Source organism: Tachypleus tridentatus, chromosome 13, assembly GCF_004210375.1.
Source record: "Tachypleus tridentatus isolate NWPU-2018 chromosome 13, ASM421037v1, whole genome shotgun sequence".
NCBI classification, from domain to species: Eukaryota; Metazoa; Arthropoda; class Merostomata; order Xiphosura; family Limulidae; genus Tachypleus; species Tachypleus tridentatus.
Window position 1 is genome coordinate 120,768,729 of NC_134837.1, and position 21,452 is coordinate 120,790,180.

The window sequence follows — 21,452 nt, forward strand, 5'->3', positions numbered from 1 at the left end:
ATAATTTATGATTGTAAACATAGTAACACCAGCATTACTGACACTAATTACAAACGTTTTGAGCCGTTGTGTTTGTGATACATTTATGTAAAAATAAAAACATATTAAAGAGTAACTTTTATAACGATTCACATTTTTGTTTGACGAACTTTCAAACAACGTATAATCTGAATTAATGTGTGAAAGATTATTTTAAAATAAGAAGTAATATACTCTCAACATATCAGGAAACTTAAAATAAATAATGGAACAACAGTTCGGCACTCAAACAATCGGCCACGCCTGTTTTGAAAATATATGACAAATGTTATACGATAGAGCACCATCGTACACGATAAAAACATAAGACACTCGTATGTTGTTTAACAAGAAATGTTGGTTGTTTTATCTAGTTTTATTTTTCTGAGTTAACATTAATAATTGTTTACTAATAACAACATAAATTATGGGTTTTAAAAGTCTGTATTATTGATTCAGATAAAAAGTAACTTTCAGAAATATTTATCTTCATGATTTCAGTTAAATTGTTTATTTTAGAGAATGATCGTTTGTTATCAAAATTAATTACAGGTCGTTGTTTCTTATTATATATAATTAATGATATGTAATCACAAGAGAGATTCAGTATTGTTTGGAGGCTATTTGCTGATGTATAAGTTCGTATAAATTGAAGTGTCTAAGTTACAACGTAAAGTATCACTGAAATAATACAGGTGCTATGTCGAATCGTGATATTTTTAAGCCTTTTAACACAGCGCCATCTGAAGTGAAAAGATTTATTGATTGTAGAAACTAAACAGAAACGGAACACTGTAAGTTATGTATAAATTCAATCGTAAACGTTCATCAAAATTACTTTATTTCTTTATGGTAAAATATCCACTTAAATATAATTACACACAAATGAAAAATAAAACATGTTAAGACTATTTCTTTATATTATCTGTCTATCATGACTTATGACATAAAATACAATTTTCCCATAATATATTTAGATTTTATTTATTATTTATTGACCAATAACAAACTCCACAGGTCTTATTTTCATCTCGCTTGTCTTTAGTGTACTGTGTTTACTTTTCCACTCGTGCCAGATAACACCGGTAGAATCTACCTTATCTTCTGTGTAATACAAACCGTTTAGGTTGGAATTGTGACAGTTATGGTACCACCATCCACCTTTGTGATTATGAGCACAACTTCCGCTGTATTTATCGTTGTCTTTATCCTTGGTACTGAACATCATGTGGTTGTGGTGAGCGAGAGAATTTCCTGAAATAATGTTGAAATAATTAATAAATAATATAAAAAACAGCTAATGTAGAATGTTATATACTTGAATAAAGTTTAAACTCACCCGCGTCACCCTTGTACGTTTTGTAACTCATTTTATAGAGTTCTATTTCACTTCGTACTAAGAACTCGTCATGCTCTGCATATCTTCGACTTCCTTCAAAGTCTTCCAGATCAACACGGAGCACCATATTGTCCTGATTGGTCAAGGAGAAGATGATGTCATTTCCTAGCACAGAAGCAGTATATAATAAATAAATAGTTTATAACACAGTAACTAATTAACTGTATCAAATAATATAAATTAACATGAAAAAAATAACTAGTTGATTATGTTACATAAATATATAAAGTTTTACCTAACCAAAACTCCTGGGTTAAATTTCCAAAACCATTTTTGTATTCCACCCACGATCTGTAAAAAATTTTCAAATGGTTTTCCAAAATTTCCTCTTCTTTGAATCAACTACAAATAAGTAAATCAATAATAAATACTGAGATAACAAAGTTTTATAAGTATTAAAATAAAACTTCAAAATATATATTCCTGTATTATTCAACATTATTCTGTACAAAATATGTGGAAACTGTCTCTAAAGATATCGATACGTTTCTTAATTAACACAAAACTCATTATTATAATTTGACCCCTAATGACATAGCGGTATGTTTGCGGTCTCACATTCTTACAAACTCTATTTCGTAACACACGTATGATATAAATTTATGTTCGAAAGACGATTTTAGAATAAGAAGTAATATGCTTTCAATCTCTCAAGAATCTTAAAATAATCTATAACATAAACTTCAGAGTGGATTTCTTTGTTATATTAAACACTTATATGTTTATTATCATGTAGAAAATCACATATTGAACACAGATACACATTCTGATATATATATATATACATAAACAAACTGGATGAATTGATTATCTAATGAAAACCTGTGTTATAAGCTGTATATTTAAATATGATAAAATAACATATATTAACGAACGGAATCAGTGAAGAAATATGATAAAAATTTAAAAGAAAAAGTTACAAGTTCTTAATATACTTCAATATTTATTTATTTTTAAATGTGGGTTTGGTTCTGAAACTTATTTTCCATATCTTCTAAATAATTGAATTTATATAACAAATCAGATTATTCTTCTCTGAAAATAATGGCAAACGTTTAATTAAATGTTTCACGAAAACATCCATTAACCCAGAATTAAATAAAGCTACAACACGAAACAAAGTTTAGTTCACCTACCGTCCACCCTCCTCCTGATGTCTCCATATCACAGTATACAGAAATAGACTGGTTCAAAAACTGTGGCTGAATCTTGTAGACACCACTGGTTCGGTTAAGTTGTTGTTTATAGATACTGGCACAGTCTTCTGGTAGAGGTGGTTTTTGTTCCGTCGTTTGTGTTACACAAAGCGATTGTTGAAAAGATCGGTTTTGCTTGTCATTAATAAGAGGTGAAAATGTTCGTTCAAGTGTGGTTGTATAAAACGCATCTAAAGAGTAACGGATAAAAACTTTAAAGAGGAAACATAAGTGTAGTTCAACATATTCTAGAACGAAGAACAACATTATAAGATTTAGGCTTAACATTCTAACTTGACAAATAGTTATTTTAGATATTCCTATTGTCAATGTTCAAGTTTTACGTTATATAAAATACTTCAAGTAAAATATATTACCTTCTAAAGTAGAAATCCTGTTTCTAGCCAGATCTACTAATTCTGTAACGGAGTCCACTATTCCTTTCAGTGACCCAACAGTATTACAAGCTGTTTGATGACGGACATCAGCCTGGGTCAACACGAAGAAAGACAAAATACTTAATATCTTCACAGTGTTGTACATTGTTAAATGGTTAATAACACAGAACTGTTTCCATATAGACTCAATATGTGAATCTTTCATCAGTGGTTTTATAGTTGTATTAAACAGGATATCCAAAAAGGGTTTTCTTTAAATTATCGCAAGTTAGAACCGTGTTAGGTACTGTATCTGATGTTTTTCACACCGAGTCCAAGAAATATTTATAGTTTTCTAAATATGGCACTATTCAAAATCTGAATTTTCCGCTTCTTTTTATAAACACTGGAGTTATTATTACTGTAAGAGTTGTTGTCTACAGTTAATAATTTTAATGTTAATGTTAAACATGACTTGTTAAATTTTAAAAATATTTATAGACCCTAAAGTATTCATTTTTACAAGAATGTTTCTCTACTGATATTGTGTTCATGTATTCAACAGGAAAAACAAATATTTTAATGTCACGTTACGTGGAAGAATGTTCGTTAGTTTTTACTTATGTTTATTTAATAACACATTCAACAGAGAAAATGTAGAAGACATAATAACACGTATTGAGAAATTGTAGCTGCGACAATAGGTGACATATGTGCATTAACCTTTCTACATTTGTTCATTAATTATTTTATAAATCAGCAGTTGTGGTAATACAGTCTGGATGGGCATCTGTCGGTACGGTATAATTTCAGTCTGTTTCTTCACCAAAAGTCGTTAATATCACCATAAAACTGACAGAATGTATAATAAAGTTCTCCTAGTTACTTTTATTTTCTTGTTTCTTGTGTGTGTTACGGTTAATCTCATTAGTTACACTTTAAATCCCTTCCTCCGGTTACTTTGTGGTAAGTACATGTAGTTATTACACTTGTACTATATTATAGTTATAGTTACCATAGCAATACTTCAGGTTTCTATTGTGGTTACACTGGTGTATTGACAAGTAATTAAATATTGTTGTAGTATACATGTATTATTTTAATAATGAGTAAAACATATTAAGGAAACTTTTAAGCTCGTGTTATGAATAATTATTATATGTGTTTTACTGCTACTAAAATTTGTTTACATTTTTCATAAATTCACTGTGTAATATGATTCTAAAAATTTAGTTACACTTAATATAAACAACTATTATTTTACTATTAACTTATATGTAAATGTTTGAATAGATTAGTGTGAAAAGAGAACCTTTTATAATTTTATATCAATGAAAAACGTGTTTATTTTTTTTCTCCAATATATCCACTAGTATATATCTTTATTTCTAACACCTTGGTTATAAAATCTTTTACAGTACTGTAATTCTAATAATAAGTTACCTTTGGTTGTTTCTGACACTGGGTTTTTTATGTTTAAACTACAGAGAAATGCTATAAAAGTATATCAGAAACAGATCACCCCGAGTTTGTCGCCTAAAGAATTTTTTGACAAACTTTGTAACAACTCCAATACTTTAATTCAGGTAAATCTGTACCTACGAATTAGCATTATATTTTAAATTCAGTTTTTGTTGTCGTATTTCCAATTTTAATATATTAATAAAAATAATTTCAAACGTTTCTCTACTCTGAATAAATTATAATAATCTAATATTTGTTAATTGTTTGTAATCAAGGGCGTAGATTTTTTACACCCAATGGGAGGATGATTTTTGCAACCACTTATGTGGACTGTTCAATTTGGAAATTGTTAATCTCTGATTACGTGAATCTACTGATAAACTGTTCATGTTGTTTGATAAAAATACTAAACGATCTTTCTGTTCGTCCGAACTTTAGTATAGTGCAACAACGGAAAAGAGGGAAAACTTTATGAGTTGTTCGTGAAGTTAAATAAAACAAGTGTTCTATGTATGATAATTGTGAAATTATTAATTTTTAAAATAAGTCAGATAATTTATTGACATTTCAGAAACTTTTTACATGAGCTGCTACCTATTTTTAAAGACATTAAATATTGAAAATTAAAAGTTGTGAAAGACATAGCACAGAAATAATGAAACATACAGTCAATAAATAAAATAAGAACTACGGTAAAAAAGTAACGATAAACTGTACTTTAACATTTCAGGTTCAATGACTATGTATGGATATTGTTATATTGTTATATTTAATTGGTTTTTTCCATCTTACGATTAATAACTGAAAGAAGAATACAGTCAATAATAGATTATAAACATCACTGTAATATTTAAAAGAATCTTGTTTACACTTGGATCTTTTTATGTATGATTTATTTCACATTTTACTTAAAGGTCGACACCTTTAAGCTAACCCTAACATAAAAACAATAATAATAACCTACAAATCTTAGTGTTTCTTAAGTATGTTTCCAGACAAATCTAAAAAAAAGTTAAGGTAAAAAAATCACAGTCTTTATGCTTGAACGTGTTCTTGTACGGTATTAAAATTGGTTACAAACAAACGTATCCAAGTTTTTGTTCTACTTCTCTAGAAATGTATGACTTAAGGGCGGAAAAATTCTGGAAAATATCACATCACATCTTATGTGTAAATAGGTTTATAGTATTTATTTGTCTTCTGCTATATTCATACTAAGATAAAATCTTCCAGCACGAAAACCAGAGTAAACTCACTAACTAGCACGTAAACTATAAGCGGTAGAAAATATACAAACATGTTCTTCGTAATACAAATTTTTATTTTTACAATGAAATCTCATAACTTTATATTAGGTTTTACAGCATCATTAATATCATGATAATAGGCCCGACATGGCGAAGCTTGTTAAGGCGTGCGACTCGTAATCTGAGGGTCGCGCGTTTGATCGCCGTCGCGCCAAACATGCTCGCCCTTTCAGCCGTGGGAGCGTTATTATGTGACGGCCAATCCAACTAGTCGTTGGTAAAAGAATAGCCCAAGAGTTGGCGGTGGATGGTGATGACTAGCTGCCATCCCCGTAGTCTTACACTGCTAAATTAGGGACGGCTAGCACAGATAGCCCTCGAGTAGCTTTGTGCGAAATTCAAAAAACAAACAATCAAGATAATAAAAAAACAGACAACAACTCTTTCGATAATAATAACTCTAATGTGTATAAAAAGAAGTAGAAATTACAGATGTTGACAAGAGACATAATTAGAAAACTATAAACATTTCTTCGACTCAGTGTGAAAAACATCAGATACAGTTACTAACACGGTTCTAACTTGTAGTAATTTAAGAAAAACCCTTTTTGGATATCCTGTTAAATACAACTATAAAACCATTGATAGAAGATTCACATCTTCAGTCTATAAGAAACCAGTTTTGTGTTATTAACCATTTAACAATGTACAACACTGTGAAGATATTAAGTGTTTCGTCTTTCTTAGTGTTGACCCAAGCTGATGTCCATCATCACACAGCTTGTAATACTGTTGGGTCACTGAAAGGAATAGTGGACTCCGTTACAGAATTAGTAGATCTGGCTAGAGAGAGGATTTCTACTTTAGAAGGTAATATATTTCACTTGAAGTATTTTAGTTTACAGAAAACTTTAACATCTATTATAGTAATATTTATAACTACACACTACGTTAGAATGTTAAACTTAATATTACAATGTCATTGTTAATAATAATGTATGTTCAACTAGTTTACTGTTTTCACATTAAACATTTTATCCGTAACTCTTTAGATGTGTTTTCTACAAGCACACTTGAATGAACATTTTCACCAATTGTTAATGACAAACAAAACCGATCCTTTCAACAATCTCTTTGTGTGACACAGACGACGGAACAAAAGCCGCCTTTACCAGAAGACTGTGCCACCATCTATGAACAACAACTTAACCGAACCAGTGAAGTCTACAAGATTCAGCCACGATTTTTGAGCCAGTCGATTTCTGTTTACTGTGATATGGAGACTTCGGGAGGAGGGTGGACGGTAGGTGAACTAAGCTTTGTTTCGTGGTGTAGCTTTTAGTTAATTACTGGTTACTGGTTGTTTTCGGAAACATTTATTTAAAATTCAGCCATTATTTTCAGAGAAGAAAAACTATTTATTCAATAAATACAGTTATGTGGAAGATTTGAAAAATAACTTTCAGAACGAACCCATGTTTAAAAAGAAAACTATTTGAACTTGTTAGGAACAAGTAAAGTTTTTGTTCCAATTTTACTTAAAAATATTTAAGTTTCTTCTAACGTTTTCCTTTTAAAGTTTTATCGTATTTTTTCACTGATTCCGTTCATTAATATATGTTATTTTATCATATTTAAATATACAGTTTATAAGATGCGTTTTCACTTGGTAATCATTTCTTTCTACTTTATTTTTTATACGTATATCAGAATGTGTATTTATATTGAACCTGACACTTTTTATATGATTATAAACATATAACAGTGTTTAACAACACATTGAAATCCACTCTGGAGTTTGTGTTATAGGTTATTTTAAGTTTCTTGAGAAGTTTAGAGCATATTACTTCTTATTCTAAAATCGTCTTTCAAACATAAATTTAGATCATATGTTTGTTACGAATTAAGAACAATGCTACACAATGGGCTATCTGTGCTCTGATTACCACAGGTTTGGTTTGTAACACTGTGAGTACACAGACATACCACTATCCCCCTAAGAGCCAAATCATAAGAATGAGTTTTGTTTTAATTAAAAGACATATCAGTATTTTTACAGACAGTTTCCACATATTTTGTACAGAATAATGTTGAATAATACAGGAATATATATTTTAAAGTTTCATTTAAAGTTTTCATAAACTTAGTTATCTCAGTATTTCTTATTTCCAGTTGATCCAAAGAAGAGGAGATTTTGGAAAACCAGTTGAGAATTTTTACAGATCGTGGGTAGAATACAAAAATGGTTTTGGAGATTTAACCCATTAGTTTTGGTTAGGTAAATCTTTATATACTTGTCTAACAGTTATGAACTGGCTTTTTCTTTCCGTGTTACTTACTATTATTTAATATAGTTAATTATTTACTATCTTATAAACTATTTATTTATTATATACTACGTCTGTTCTAGGAAATGACGTTATCTTCCCGTTGACAAATCAGGACAATATGATACTCCGTATTTATCTGGATGACTTTGAAGGAAGTTGAAGATGTGCTGAGCATGAAGAGTTCTTGGTACAAGCGAAAGAGAACTCTATAAACGTATCAAACGTACAAGGGTGACGCAGGTGAGTTTAAACTTTATTCCATATATAACAACCTACATTAGGAGGAAGAGGTTAAAGAGAACCTGACCCTCCGGGGTATGTAAATATCATACCTAAATCCCAAGAGAGAGAGAACCTACATTATCTGTTTATATATTCTTTATTAACTATTCCGACATTATTCTAAGAAATTATCTTGCTGTTCACAACAACATGATGTTCTGTACTAAGGATAAACTCAACGACAGAAACATTGATAGTTGTGCTCAAACCTACAAAGGTGGATGGTGATACAATAGCTGTCATTATTGCAACCTAAACGGTTTGTATTACACACAAGATGAGGTATATAGAAGTGTTATTACCTGGTATGATTGAAAAAGTGAACACAGTACACTAAAGACAAGCGAGATGAAAATAAGACTTGTGCAGTTTATTATTGGTCAATAAATAATAAATAAAATCTAAATATAGTATGCAAAATTGTATTTTACGTCATGCGTCATGATAGACAGATATCTTAACATATTTTATTATTTCTCTGTGTGTAATTATGTTTAAGTGGGTATTTTATCATAAACAAATAAAGTGATGTTGGTGAAAGTTTATGACTGTTATTTTAATCGAATGTGTTCTGAAGAACCTAAAATATTTGTGTTATAATTGAATTGTTTATCTATAAAGTTTTATTGTCCACAAAGTATTTAAGAAAAATGTCTTTAATAACCATAGAATATACATATTCTATATTCACATTGCCTTTTGTTTCTGTTTTGTTTGTACAATCAGTAGATATTTTCCCCTGTAGATGGCGCCGTGTAAAAATGTTTTATTATATCACGAAGGTCGAAACCAACTTAATACTGACTGTTTTCTAGTTGGCAGATTTTACTTGTGTGAATATTTTCCTAATTTTTGTGTTTTTACAAAATATAATCTAGAACCTTCAATTATCAGAAAGCTTTTTTTCATATTTTTCAAAATCACCTCTTTAATTAAATCAATAATACTGCAAAACAAAGTTTCAGATCTCATATTGTATGTTGTTATTAGAAAACAATTATTAATGTTAACTTATAAAATTAGAAATACATTGAAGAAACAATGTACAGGTACGTTATATTTCTATCATATCGGATGTTCTTTTGATGCACATTATAAAGGGGGCGTGGCCAAGTTGTTAGCATGACAATGTGTGGTTCTGAAAGTGTATGGCTAATGTCTTACTTAAAACAATCACAATTCCTATTTCATGCCGTTTTTGAGTTACAACTGTATAGGGCAAATTCCAATACTATAATATTATATTAAGGTAGTTCAAGAATTGCCGGTAGGCGGTGTTGATCAACAAAATAGTGAGTAAAGCTGGCTCGAATCAATAACATAACAACATATAAGTGTGTTTGTAAATTGTACACAAATGTATTATAAAAGGTAATTAACACAACGACTGAAACGTTTAAATCCAGTGTCAGTAATATTGGTGTTACTACTAACGTCAAAAAATAGAATATTCAGAGCAATGATTACGCCGCATTACAGCAGCCACCAGTAAAATGTCTTAAGTTCTGGATTTGTGTTGATGCACAGCGGTATAGAAACTTTATTGTGTCATATAATGAACATATACACAAGTATCAATATAAACATTTCTTCCAAGAAGGACTCCAGAAGATGTGGGTCAAAGGTAAATCCTCCTAACGGGTATAGAAGGACCCCATGTCCTCGATAATATAATATAAGTAAAAAGACTAAAATAGTGTGTGATGTCAGAAAAGAAATACATCAGGTAACCATTTCGATGTATAAAATATATGTTAATCTTATATATCCAGACTGTAACCATATTGGCTACTTCTTAAAGTAAACTGAGTAACGTTAGTGGTTACTGAACATTAATGTAAAATAGTAACTATTCTATATATCTGAAAGAACCTTAATGAGTAGTATTTGAAAAAATCGTAGAATATACTATATCTCAAAGTCGTATTACAATTATCTTCAATCTATACATAATTAAACGGAATACAATATTAGAATCATTATTACACAAGAAATAATTATTGAAACAGGGACCAGCATACAGATTAACATTTCTGTGGGTCCATCTAGAGTTAAACTATACAGAATTACAAAATATCTGCACAGTACTTTATTATTTCTAGACCTGAACCAACTTCCTAGTTTAATACGATGTATATATTTTTCTAATTCGATAGTTTCTGTGATTTGTAATTCAATTTGAAATTCGACCTGTCTCATTAACTCAGTGTTATTCCAGTCTATAACACATGTTTCTATCACATGTTCCACTTATATTATACATTAACTTTTGATATTTCTATAGTTTTTATATTTCTTCATTCTGAGTTTTACCTTTCTACATATTTAGTCAGTGTAAGTTTGACCACAGATAAAAGGAATTTTGTAATTCCCACATTTATCACTTTCTTCCATCCTATCTTTAGCACTTTTCAGAGAAATATTTAATTTACAATGCGGAGAGAATGTTACACTATATTCTATATAATTGTTTCATTATATTTTACATATTATTGTAGACAAATTTGGAACATATGAAAAACAAACTCACATGTTATCTATTTTGCATTTTCTTTCTAACTTTGTTCATGCGAGATTTCCAAAATCTCTTGTATCAGTGGTTGAACTTACAGTGAAAATAAATGTATATAACTAAAATTCAAGATCACGAAACATTAAAAACGTGATAGATAAATACAAAGTAAACTAGCTTGAGTAGAACACACGGTAGACACATCTCATGTTACAGACGAAAGTAATGTATAATTGATAAATCAGGTAGAGTAGAAAGTTGAATTTAATATAAGTAGAAATAAAAGTAGAAAAAACATAATATTAAACAAGGAAGCTGGTCTAGGTATAGTAATAGGAAAGTACCGGACGTATATTTTGTATTTCTGGATAATTTAGGTTTAGAAGAAGCCACAGTATTGTAATTAATTAATTTAGGTAGGAATCTTCTCAGTCACTGCTGTGTGTGGTATCATATTACATCGGAACATATGTAGAGTTTGTTCAGGGTTGGTCATGTTTCAATAATCATTTATTGTGTAATATTTATTTCAACATTGTATTCCCTTTAACCGTATATATATATTACCGTTTCAGACATACGAATTAGTGAAACCTGGTGAAACGAATCGGTGAACGGAAAGTTTTACATTTATTAGAGTTAATTGAGTACTAGCATGGTAGGCCAAAGCCTACTTACTAACCTTAATGTCAGAATTTTATATTTCAATTAGAAATTGATATAACTTGTTTTAAAACGAATAATGTTAGATAATAGTAATATAGCATCAAACTTTGTTACTTAGTGTAGCTATAATCTCAGGTAAGAAGATAAAGATAAGCCAGAACTGTCAAATAATTTGATCACAAGTGGCGATCTTAAAAGCACAATAATTTCAGGCCTTCCAGAACAGCGACAACTAGTGAGCAGTACTTTAACTATTACTGCGATTTATGGTATTATTTATATCTCTTTTTCAGAACATTCACTGAAGAAGTGGAATACTTTTTTCTTACTGTCGATTTTTAATTTTTTAGCTATTAGGTGTAGAATATTTTACGAAATATCTTACCAACTGCATTTCCTGCAGTTATTATTTTTTGGGTATGCGGAACACAAGTGTAATATAATATTCCACGATTTTATTCAGTACCTATGGTTAAGGTTCTTTCATGTGTGTAAAATATTTACTATTTTACATTAATGTTCGGTAACCACTAACAAAATAAAGTTTAACTTATGAATTAACCACCAGGTCCGACATGGCCAGGTGGTTAAAGCACTCGACTTGTAATCTGAGTGTTACGGCATCGAGTCCACGTAATATCAAATATACTTACCATTTCAGCTGTAAGGAAGTTATAATGTCACGATCAATCCCAATGTTCTTTAATAAAAGAGTAGCCCACTAACATATATAATCTTCGTGTAGCGAAATTCGCAAACAATGATAAAAAAATTAATAAAGATGGTTACGGAGAAGACATCTAACATTACCATAACTTTTATACATCCAAACGACCACCTGATGTATTTTTGTTCTGATATCACACATTATGTTTGTCTTTTTTGCTATAATATACTGTCGAGGATATGTGGGTGACTCTATACCAGGTAGGAAGATGTATCTTTAACCTACATCCTCTAGAGCTCTTGTTGGAAAAGAATATTTATATTGATACTTGTACAAATGTTCATTATATGACACAATAAATTTTCTATACTGCTGTGCTTTCATCAACACAAGTCCAGAACTTGAAATATGTCACTGCTGACTGTTAAAATGTTGTTGAATTATTGCTGGGAATAGATAGGTTTTAAAATTATAAAATTTATTGATATTGGTAAACGATTTATAATAAAATGATAATTCTGTAACATTATAATGGTCTTACAAAATATGATACAAAAGTGTTTTGTCTCTACAATGTTTCAGGTCCAGAACAAAATGTTATTTTCTACAGAACCTCTACCTGTATTAAATATTTTGTACATTTTGTATAAATTTCGTGTTATAAACATGACATCTTCAGTGTCTATAAGTTCACTTGTTATATTATACAATATATAATACGTGACTATAAATTAATTTATTCTTCGATAAGGTTAATGTCTATGATCGATTATTATGTAGGACAGTCTAATTCACTTTGATATACTGTAGACCTCTGGCGGAAAAACAAACAGAAATTGCTATTTTGGAGAGTAAATGTTTTTCTTCGACAAATTATTGAATATCATGAGGACTGTTTCATAATTTTATTGTTTCACTGATATAATTTAACTAAACCAATAAAATATAAATATGTATATATAAGCTAAACTTTCTGTACATAGCTTTTAAAAGCAGTCATCTTCTGTGAAATTAAAATAAATCATCTGGTACGTAGTACCATGCAAACTGAATACGGATTTTAATAAACAGTGGTGGTGGTGTCATTAGTTTAATCTTTTTCATATTTTCTTTAATTCTGTACTAGTATTCAATATTGGTATTTTGACATATTGAAACGTCATTTGTAAAATAATTTATGATTGTAAACATACTAACACCAGCATTACTGACACTAATTACAAACGTTTTGAGCCGTTGTGTTTGTAATCTTTATGATACATTTATGTAAAAATAAAAACTTATTAAAGAGTAACTTTCATAACGATTCACATTTTTGTTTGACGAACTTTCAAACAACGTATAATCTGAATTAATGTGTGAAAGATTATTTTAAAATAAGAAGTAATATACTCTCAACATATTAGGAAACTTAAAATAGATAACGGAACAACAGTTCGGCACTCAAACAAATGTGGGCCACGCCTGTTTTGAAAATATATGACAAATGTTAAACGATAGAGCACCATCGTACAAGATAGAAACATAATACACTCGTATGTTGTTTAACAAGAAATGTTGGTTGTTTTATGTAGTTTTATTTTTCTGAGTTAACATTAATAATTGTTTACTAATAACAACATAAATTATGGGTTTTAAAAGTCTGAATTATTGATTCAGATAAAAAGTAACTTTCAGAAATATTTATCTTGATGATTTCAGTTAAATTGTTTATTTTAGAGAATGATCGTTTGTTATCAAAATTAATTACAGGTCGTTGTTTCTTATTATATATAATTAATGATATGTAATCACAAGACAGATTCAGTATTGTTTGGAGGCTATTTGCTGATGTATAAGTTCGTATAAATTGAAGTGTCTAAGTTACAACGTAAAGTATCTCTGAAATAATACAGGTGCTGTGTCGAATCGTGATATTTTTAAGCCTTTTAACACAGCGCCATCTGAAGTGAAAAGATTTATTGATTGTAGAAACTAAACAGAAACGGAACACTGTATGTTATGTATAAATTCAATCGTAAACATTCATCAAAATTACTATTTCTTTATGGTAAAATGTCCACTTAAATATAATTACACACAAAGAAAAAATAAAACATGTTAAGACTATTTCTTTATATTATCTGTCTATCATGACTTATGACATAAAATACAATTTTGCATCATATATTTAGATATTATTTATTATTTATTGACCAATAACAAACTCGACAGGTCTTATTTTCATCTCGCTTGTCTTTAGTGTACTGTGTTTACTTTTCCACTCGTGCCAGGTAACACCGGTAGAATCTACCTTATCTTCTGTGTAATACAAACCGTTTAGGTTTGAAGTGTGACAGTTATTGTACCACCATCCACCTTTGTAGCTTACAGCACAAATACCGTTGTTTTTATCGTTGTCTTTATCCTTGGTACTGAACATCATGTGGTTGTGGTGAGCGAGAGAATTTCCTGAAATAATGTTGAAATAATTAATAAATAATATAAAAACATCTAATGTAGAATGTTATATACTTGAATAAAGTTTAAATTCACCCGCGTCACCCTTGTACGTTTTGTAACTCATTTTATAGAGTTCTCTTTCACTTCGTACTAAGAACTCGTCATGCTCTGCATATCTTCGACTTCCTTCAAAGTCTTCCAGATCAACACGGAGCACCATATTGTCCTGATTGGTCAAGGAGAAGATGATGTCATTTCCTAGCACAGAAGCAGTATATAATAAATAAATAGTTTATAACACAGTAACTAATTAACTGTATCAAATAATATAAATTAACATGAAAAAAAATAACTAGTTGATTATGTTACATAAATATATAAAGTTTTACCTAACCAAAACTCCTGGGTTAAATTTCCAAAACCATTTTTGTATTCCACCCACGATCTGTAAAAATTTTCAAATGGTTTTCCAAAATTTCCTCTTCTTTGAATCAATTACAAATAAGAAAATCAATAATAAATACTGAGATAACAAAGTTTTATAAGTATTAAAATGAAACTTCAAAATATATATTCCTGTATTATTCAACATTATTCTGTACAAAATATGTGGAAACTGTCTCTAAAGATATCGATACGTTTCTTAATTAACACAAAACTCATTATTATGATTTGGTCCCCAATGACATAGCGGTATGTTTACGGTCTCACATTGTTACAAACTCTATTTCGTAACACACGTATTATATAAATTTATGTTTGAAAGACGATTTTAGAATAAGAAGTAATATGCTTTCAATCTCTCAAGAATCTTAAAATAATCAATAACATAAACTTCAGAGTGGATTTCTTTGTTATATTAAACACATGATAACATGTTTGTTATCATGTAGAAAATCTCATATTGAACACAGATACACATTCTGATATATATATATATATATATATAAACTGGATGAATTGATTATATAATGAAAACCTGTGTTATAAGCTGTATATTTAAATATGATAAAATAACAGATACTAACGAACGGAATCAGTGAAGAAATATGATAAAAATTTAAAAGAAAAAGTTACAAGTTCTTAATATACCTCAATATTTATTTATTTTTAAATGTGGGTTTGGTTCTGAAACTTATTTTCCATATCTTCTAAATAATTGAATGTATATAACAACTCAGATTATTCTTCTCTAAAAATAATGACAAACGTTTAATTAAATGTTTCACGAAAACATCCATTAACCCAGAATAAAATAAAGCTACAACACGAAACAAAGTTTAGTTCACCTACCGTCCACCCTCCTCCTGATGTCTCCATATCACAGTATACAGAAATAGACTGGTTCAAAAACTGTGGCTGAATCTTGTAGACACCACTGGTTCGGTTAAGTTGTTGTTTATAGATACTTGCACAGTCTTCTGGTAGAGGTGGTTTTTGTTCCGTCGTTTGTGTTACACAAAGCGATTGTTGAAAAGATCGGTTTTGCTTGTCATTAACAAGCGGTGAAAATGTTCGTTCAAGTGTGGTTGTAGAAAACGCATCTAAAGAGTAACGGATAAAAACTTTAATGAGGAAACATAAGATGTAGTTCAACATATTCTAGTACGAAAAACAACATTATATGATTTAGGCTTAACATTCTAACTTGACAAATAGTTATTTTAGATATTCCTATTGTCAAAGTTCAAGTTTTACGTTATATAAAATACTTCAAGTAAAATATATTACCTTCTAAAGTAGAAATCCTGTTTCTAGCCAGATCTACTAATTTTGTAACGGAGTCCACTATTCCTTTCAGTGACCCAACAGTATTACAAGCTGTTTGATGACGGACATCAGCCTGGGTCAACACGAAGAAAGACAAAATACTTAATATCTTCACAGTGTTGTACATTGTTAAATGGTTAATAACACAGAACTGTTTTTATATAGACTGAATATGTGAATCTTTCATCAGTGGTTTTATAGTTGTATTAAACAGGATATCCAAAAAGGGTTTTCTTTAAATTACCGCAAGTTAGAACCGTGTTAGTAACTGTATCTGATGTTTTTCACTCTGAGTCCAAGACATGTTTATAGATTTCTAAATAAGGTTTCTTATCAACATTTGAATTTTTCGCTTCTTTTTATAAACACTGGAGTTATTAGTACTGTAAGAGTTGTTGTCTACAGTTAATAATTTTAATGTTAATGTTAAACATGACTTGTTAAATTTTAAACATATTTATAGACCCTAAAGTATTCATTTTTACAAGAATGTTTCTCTACTGATATTGTGTTCATGTATTAAACAGGAAAAACAAATATTTTAATGTAACGTTACGTGGAAGAATGTTCGTTAGTTTTTACTTATGTTTATTTAATAACACATTCAACAGAGAAAATGTAGAAGACATAATAACACGTATTGAGAAATTGTAGCTGTGACAATAGGTGACATATGTGCATTAACCTTTCTACATTTGTTCATTAATTATTTTATAAATAAGCAGTTGTGGTAATACAGTCTGGATGGGCATCTGTCGGTACGGTATAATTTCAGTCTGGTTCTTCACCAACAGTCGTTAATATCACCATAAAACTGACAGAATGTGTAATAAAATTCTCCTAGTTACTTTTATTTTCTTGTTTGTTGTGTGTGTTACGGTAAATCTCATTAGTTACACTTTAAATCCCTTCCTCCGGTTACTTTGTGGTAAGTACATGTAATTATTACACTTGTACTATATTATAGTTATAGTTACCATAGCAATACTTCAGGTTTCTATTGTGGTTACACTGGTGTATTGATAAGTAATTAAATATTGTTGTAGTATACATGTATTATTTTAATAATGAGTAAAACATATTAAGGAAACTTTTAAGCTCGTATTATTACGGTGTTATGAATAATTATTATATGTGTTTTACTGCTACTAAAATTTGTTCAAATTTTTCATAAATTCACTGTTTAATATGATTCTAAAAATCTAGTTACACTTAATTTAAACAACTGTTTTACTATTAACTTATATGTAAATGATTGAATAGATTAGTGTGTAAAAGAGAACCTTTTTATAATTTTATATCAATGAAAGACGTGTTTATTTTTTCTCCAATATATCTACTAGTATATATCTTTATTTCTAACACGTTGGTTATAAAATCTTTTACAGTACTGTAATTCTAATAATAAGTTACTTTTGGTTGTTTCTGACACTGGGTTTTTATGTTTAAACTACAGAGAAATGCTATAAAAGTATATCAGAAACAGATCACCCCGACTTTGTCGCCTAAAGAATTTTTTGACAAACTTTGTAACAACTCCAATACTTTAATTCAGGTAAATCTGTACCTACGAATTAGCATTATATTTTAAATTCACTTTTTGTTGTCGTATTTCCAGTTTTAATATATTTATAAAAATAATTTCAAACGTTTCTCTACTCTGAATAAATTTAATATTTGTTAATTGTTTGTAATCAAGGGCGTAGATTTTTTGCACTCGATGGGAGGCTGATTTTTGCAACCATTTATGTGGACTTCTCAATTTGGAAATTGTTAATCTCTGATTACGTGAATCTACTGATAAACTGTTCATGTTGTTTGATAAAAATACTAAACCATCTTTCTGTTCGTCCGAACTTTAGTGTAAAGCAACAACGGAAAAGAGGGAAAACCTGATGAGTTGTTCGTGAAGTTAAATAAAACAAGTGTTCTATGTATGATAATTGTGAAATTGTTAATTTTTAAAATAAGTCAGATAATTTATTGACATTTCAGATACTTTTTACATGAGCTGCCACCTATTTTTAAAGACATTAAATATTGAAAATTAAAAGTTGTGAAAGACATAGAACAGAAATAATGAAACATACAGTTAATAGATAAAATAAGAACTACAGTAGAAAGTAACGATAAACTGTACTTTAACATTTCAGGTTCAATGACTATGTATGGATATTGTTATATTGTTATATTTAATTGGTTTTTCCATCTTACGATTAATAACTGAAAGAAGAATACAGTCAATAATAGATTATAAATATCACTGTAATATTTAAAAGTACCTTGTTTACACTTGGATCTTTTTATGTATGATTTATTTCACATTTTACTTAAAGTTCGACACCTTTAAGCTAACCCCTACATAAAAACAATAATAATAACCTACAAATCTTAGTGTTTCTTAAGTAAGTTTCTAGACAAATCTAAAAAAAATTTAAGGTAAAAAAATCACAGTCTTTATGCTTGAACGTGTTCTTGTACGGTATTAAAATTGGTTACAAACAAACGTATCCAAGATTTTGTTCTACTTCTGTAGAAATGTATGATTTAAGGGCGGGAAATTTCTGGAAAATATCACATCACATCTTACGTGTAAATAGGTTTCTAGTATTTATTTGTCTTCTGCTATATTCATACTAAGATAAAAACTTCCAGCACGAAAACCAGAGTAAACTCACTAACTAGCACGTAAACTATAAGCGGTAAAAAGTATACAAACATGTTCTTCGTAATACAAATTTTTATTTTTACAATGAAATCTCATAACTTTATATTAGGTTCTACAGCATCATTAATATCATGATAATACGCCCGACATGGCCAAGCGTGTTAAGGCGTGCGACTCGTAATCTGAGGGTCGCGCGTTTGATCGCCGTTGCGCCAAACATGCTCGCCCTTTCAGCCGTGGGGGAGTTATTATGTGACGGCCAATTCAATTAGTGGTTGGTAAAAGAGTAGCCCATAAGTTGGCGGTGGATGGTGATGACTAGCTGCCATCCCCGTAGTCTTACACTGCTAAATTAGGTACGGCTAGCATAGATAGCCCTCGAGTACCTTTGTACGAAATTCAAAAAACAAACAATCAAGATAATAAAAAAACAGACAACAACTTTTACGATAATGTTCATAAAAAAAAGTAGAAATTACAGATGTTGACAAGAACCATAACTAGAAAATTATAAATATTTCTTGGACTTAGTGTGACAAACATCAGATACAGTTACTAACACGTTTCTAACTTATAGTAATTTAAGGAAAACCCTTTTTGGATATCCTGTTTAATACAACTATAAAACCATTGATAGAAGATTCACATCTTCAGTCTATAAGAAAACAGTTCTGTGTTATTAACCATTTAACAATGTACAACGCTGTAAAAATACTAAGTATTTTGTCTTTTTTCGTGTTGACCTAGTCTGATGTCCATCATCACACAGCTTGTGATACTGTTGGGTCACTAAAAAGAATAGTGGGCTCCGTTACAGAATTAGTAGATCTGGCTAGAGAGATGATTTCTACTTTAGAAGGTAATATATTTTACTTGAAGTATTTTAGTTAATGGAAAACTTGAACATCGAGTAAAGTAATATTTATAACTACATGTTACGTTAGAATGTTAAACATAAATGTTACAATATTATTGTTGGTAACACTCTATGTTCAACTACTTTTCTGTTTCCACATTAAAAGTTTTGCGTTACTGTTTAGATGTGTTTTCTACAACCACATTTGAACGAACATTTCTACCGATTGTTAATAACAATCAAAACCGATCCTTTCAGCAATCATACGTTTCTTATGAGTTAATCGCAAAGATAGGCAATGGGCTATCTGTGCTCTGACCACCATGGGTTTCGACACATCGTTTTAACAATGTAAGACGCAGACATACCACTGTGTCATTGGAGATCAAATCATAATAATGAATTTTGTTTTAATTAAAATACATATCAATATTTTTGCAGACAGATTCCACATATTTTGTACAGAATAATGTTGAATAATAGAGGAATATATATTTTAAAGTTTCATATTGATAATTATAAAACTTAGTTACTTCAGTATTTCTTATTGATTTTCTTATTTATAACTGATTCAAAGAAGAGAAGATTATGGAAAACCATTTGAAAATTTTTACAGATCGTGGGTAGAATACAAAAATGGTTTTGGAAATTTAACCCAGGAGTTTTGGTTAGGTAAAACTTTATATATTTATCTAGCAGTGATCAACTACTTATATCTTTTTGTGTTATTTACTATAATTTGATATAATTAATTATTTACTGTGTTATAAACTATTCATTTATTACTTACTGCTTCTGTGACAGGAAATGATATCATCTTCTCGTTGACCAATCCGGACAACATGGTGCTCCGTGTTGATCTGGAAGACTTTGAAGGAAGTCGTAGATATTCAGAGTTTGACGAGTTCTTGGTACGAAGTGAAAGAGAACTCTAAAATGAGTTACAAAACGTACAAGGATGACGCGGGTGAGTTTAAACTTTATTCCAGTATATAACATCTTACATTAGTTGTTTATATATTTTTTATTAATTAATTCCATATTATTTTAGGAAATTCTCTTGCTGTTCACAACAACATGATGTTCAGTGCTAAGGATAAAGACAACGATAAAAACAGCGGTAGTTGTGCCCAAAACCATAAAGGCGGATGGTGGTATAATTCATGTCATCGTTGTAACCTAAATGGTTTGTATTACACAGAAGATAAGGTAGATATTACATGGTATGATTGGAAAAGTTAACACGTTACACTAAAGTAGAGCAAATTGAAAATAAGACATCTGAAGTTTATCATTGGTCAATAAATAAAAATTAAATATATTTTGCAAAATTATATTTTACGTTATACGTGATGATAGACAGACAAGATAGACAGATATTTTTAATATGATTTATTTTTTATCTGTGTGTAATTATATTTAAGTCGATATTTTATCATAAACAAATAAAGTAATTTTGATGAATGTTTACGACTGCTATTTTAATCTAATGTGTTCTGAAGAACCTGAAATATATGTTTCATAAATAAATTATTTATTTATAAAGTTTTATTGTCCA

At 29.6% G+C, this 21,452-nt stretch overlaps 1 protein-coding gene and 3 pseudogenes across 1 annotated transcript; 2 read left to right on the plus strand and 2 right to left on the minus strand.

The window, feature by feature from the left end:
* Nucleotides 1-1,009: 1,009 nt before the first annotated feature.
* LOC143236257 (techylectin-5B-like) lies at nt 1,010-3,156 on the minus strand (annotated as a pseudogene).
* Nucleotides 3,157-6,405: 3,249 nt separating this feature from the next.
* LOC143236258 (techylectin-5B pseudogene) lies at nt 6,406-7,969 on the plus strand (annotated as a pseudogene).
* A 6,377-nt stretch (nt 7,970-14,346) lies between these two features.
* LOC143236259 (techylectin-5B-like) lies at nt 14,347-16,497 on the minus strand. The gene is made up of 5 exons (XM_076474529.1): nt 16,332-16,497; nt 15,895-16,144; nt 14,990-15,096; nt 14,694-14,858; nt 14,347-14,609 (listed from the first exon to the last, which is right to left on the minus strand). Exons 1-5 carry the CDS (start codon nt 16,495-16,497, stop codon nt 14,347-14,349), a joined length of 951 nt encoding a protein of 316 aa, XP_076330644.1.
* A 4,239-nt stretch (nt 16,498-20,736) lies between these two features.
* Nucleotides 20,737-21,136, plus strand: LOC143236260 (techylectin-5B pseudogene; annotated as a pseudogene).
* Nucleotides 21,137-21,452: the final 316 nt, after the last annotated feature.

What these genes read in the sequence shown, in the direction of transcription:
- LOC143236259 (XM_076474529.1), bottom strand. Translation starts at nt 16,497, where the DNA reads ATGTACAACACTGTGAAGATATTAAGTATTTTGTCTTTCTTCGTGTTG. An exon ending in CAGGATTTCTACTTTAGAAG is followed by an intron (nt 16,145 to 16,331) that starts GTAATATATTTT and finishes GTTACTCTTTAG; the next exon opens with ATGCGTTTTCTACAACCACA. An exon ending in AACCCAGGAGTTTTGGTTAG is followed by an intron (nt 14,859 to 14,989) that starts GTAAAACTTTAT and finishes CTTCTGTGCTAG; the next exon opens with GAAATGACATCATCTTCTCC.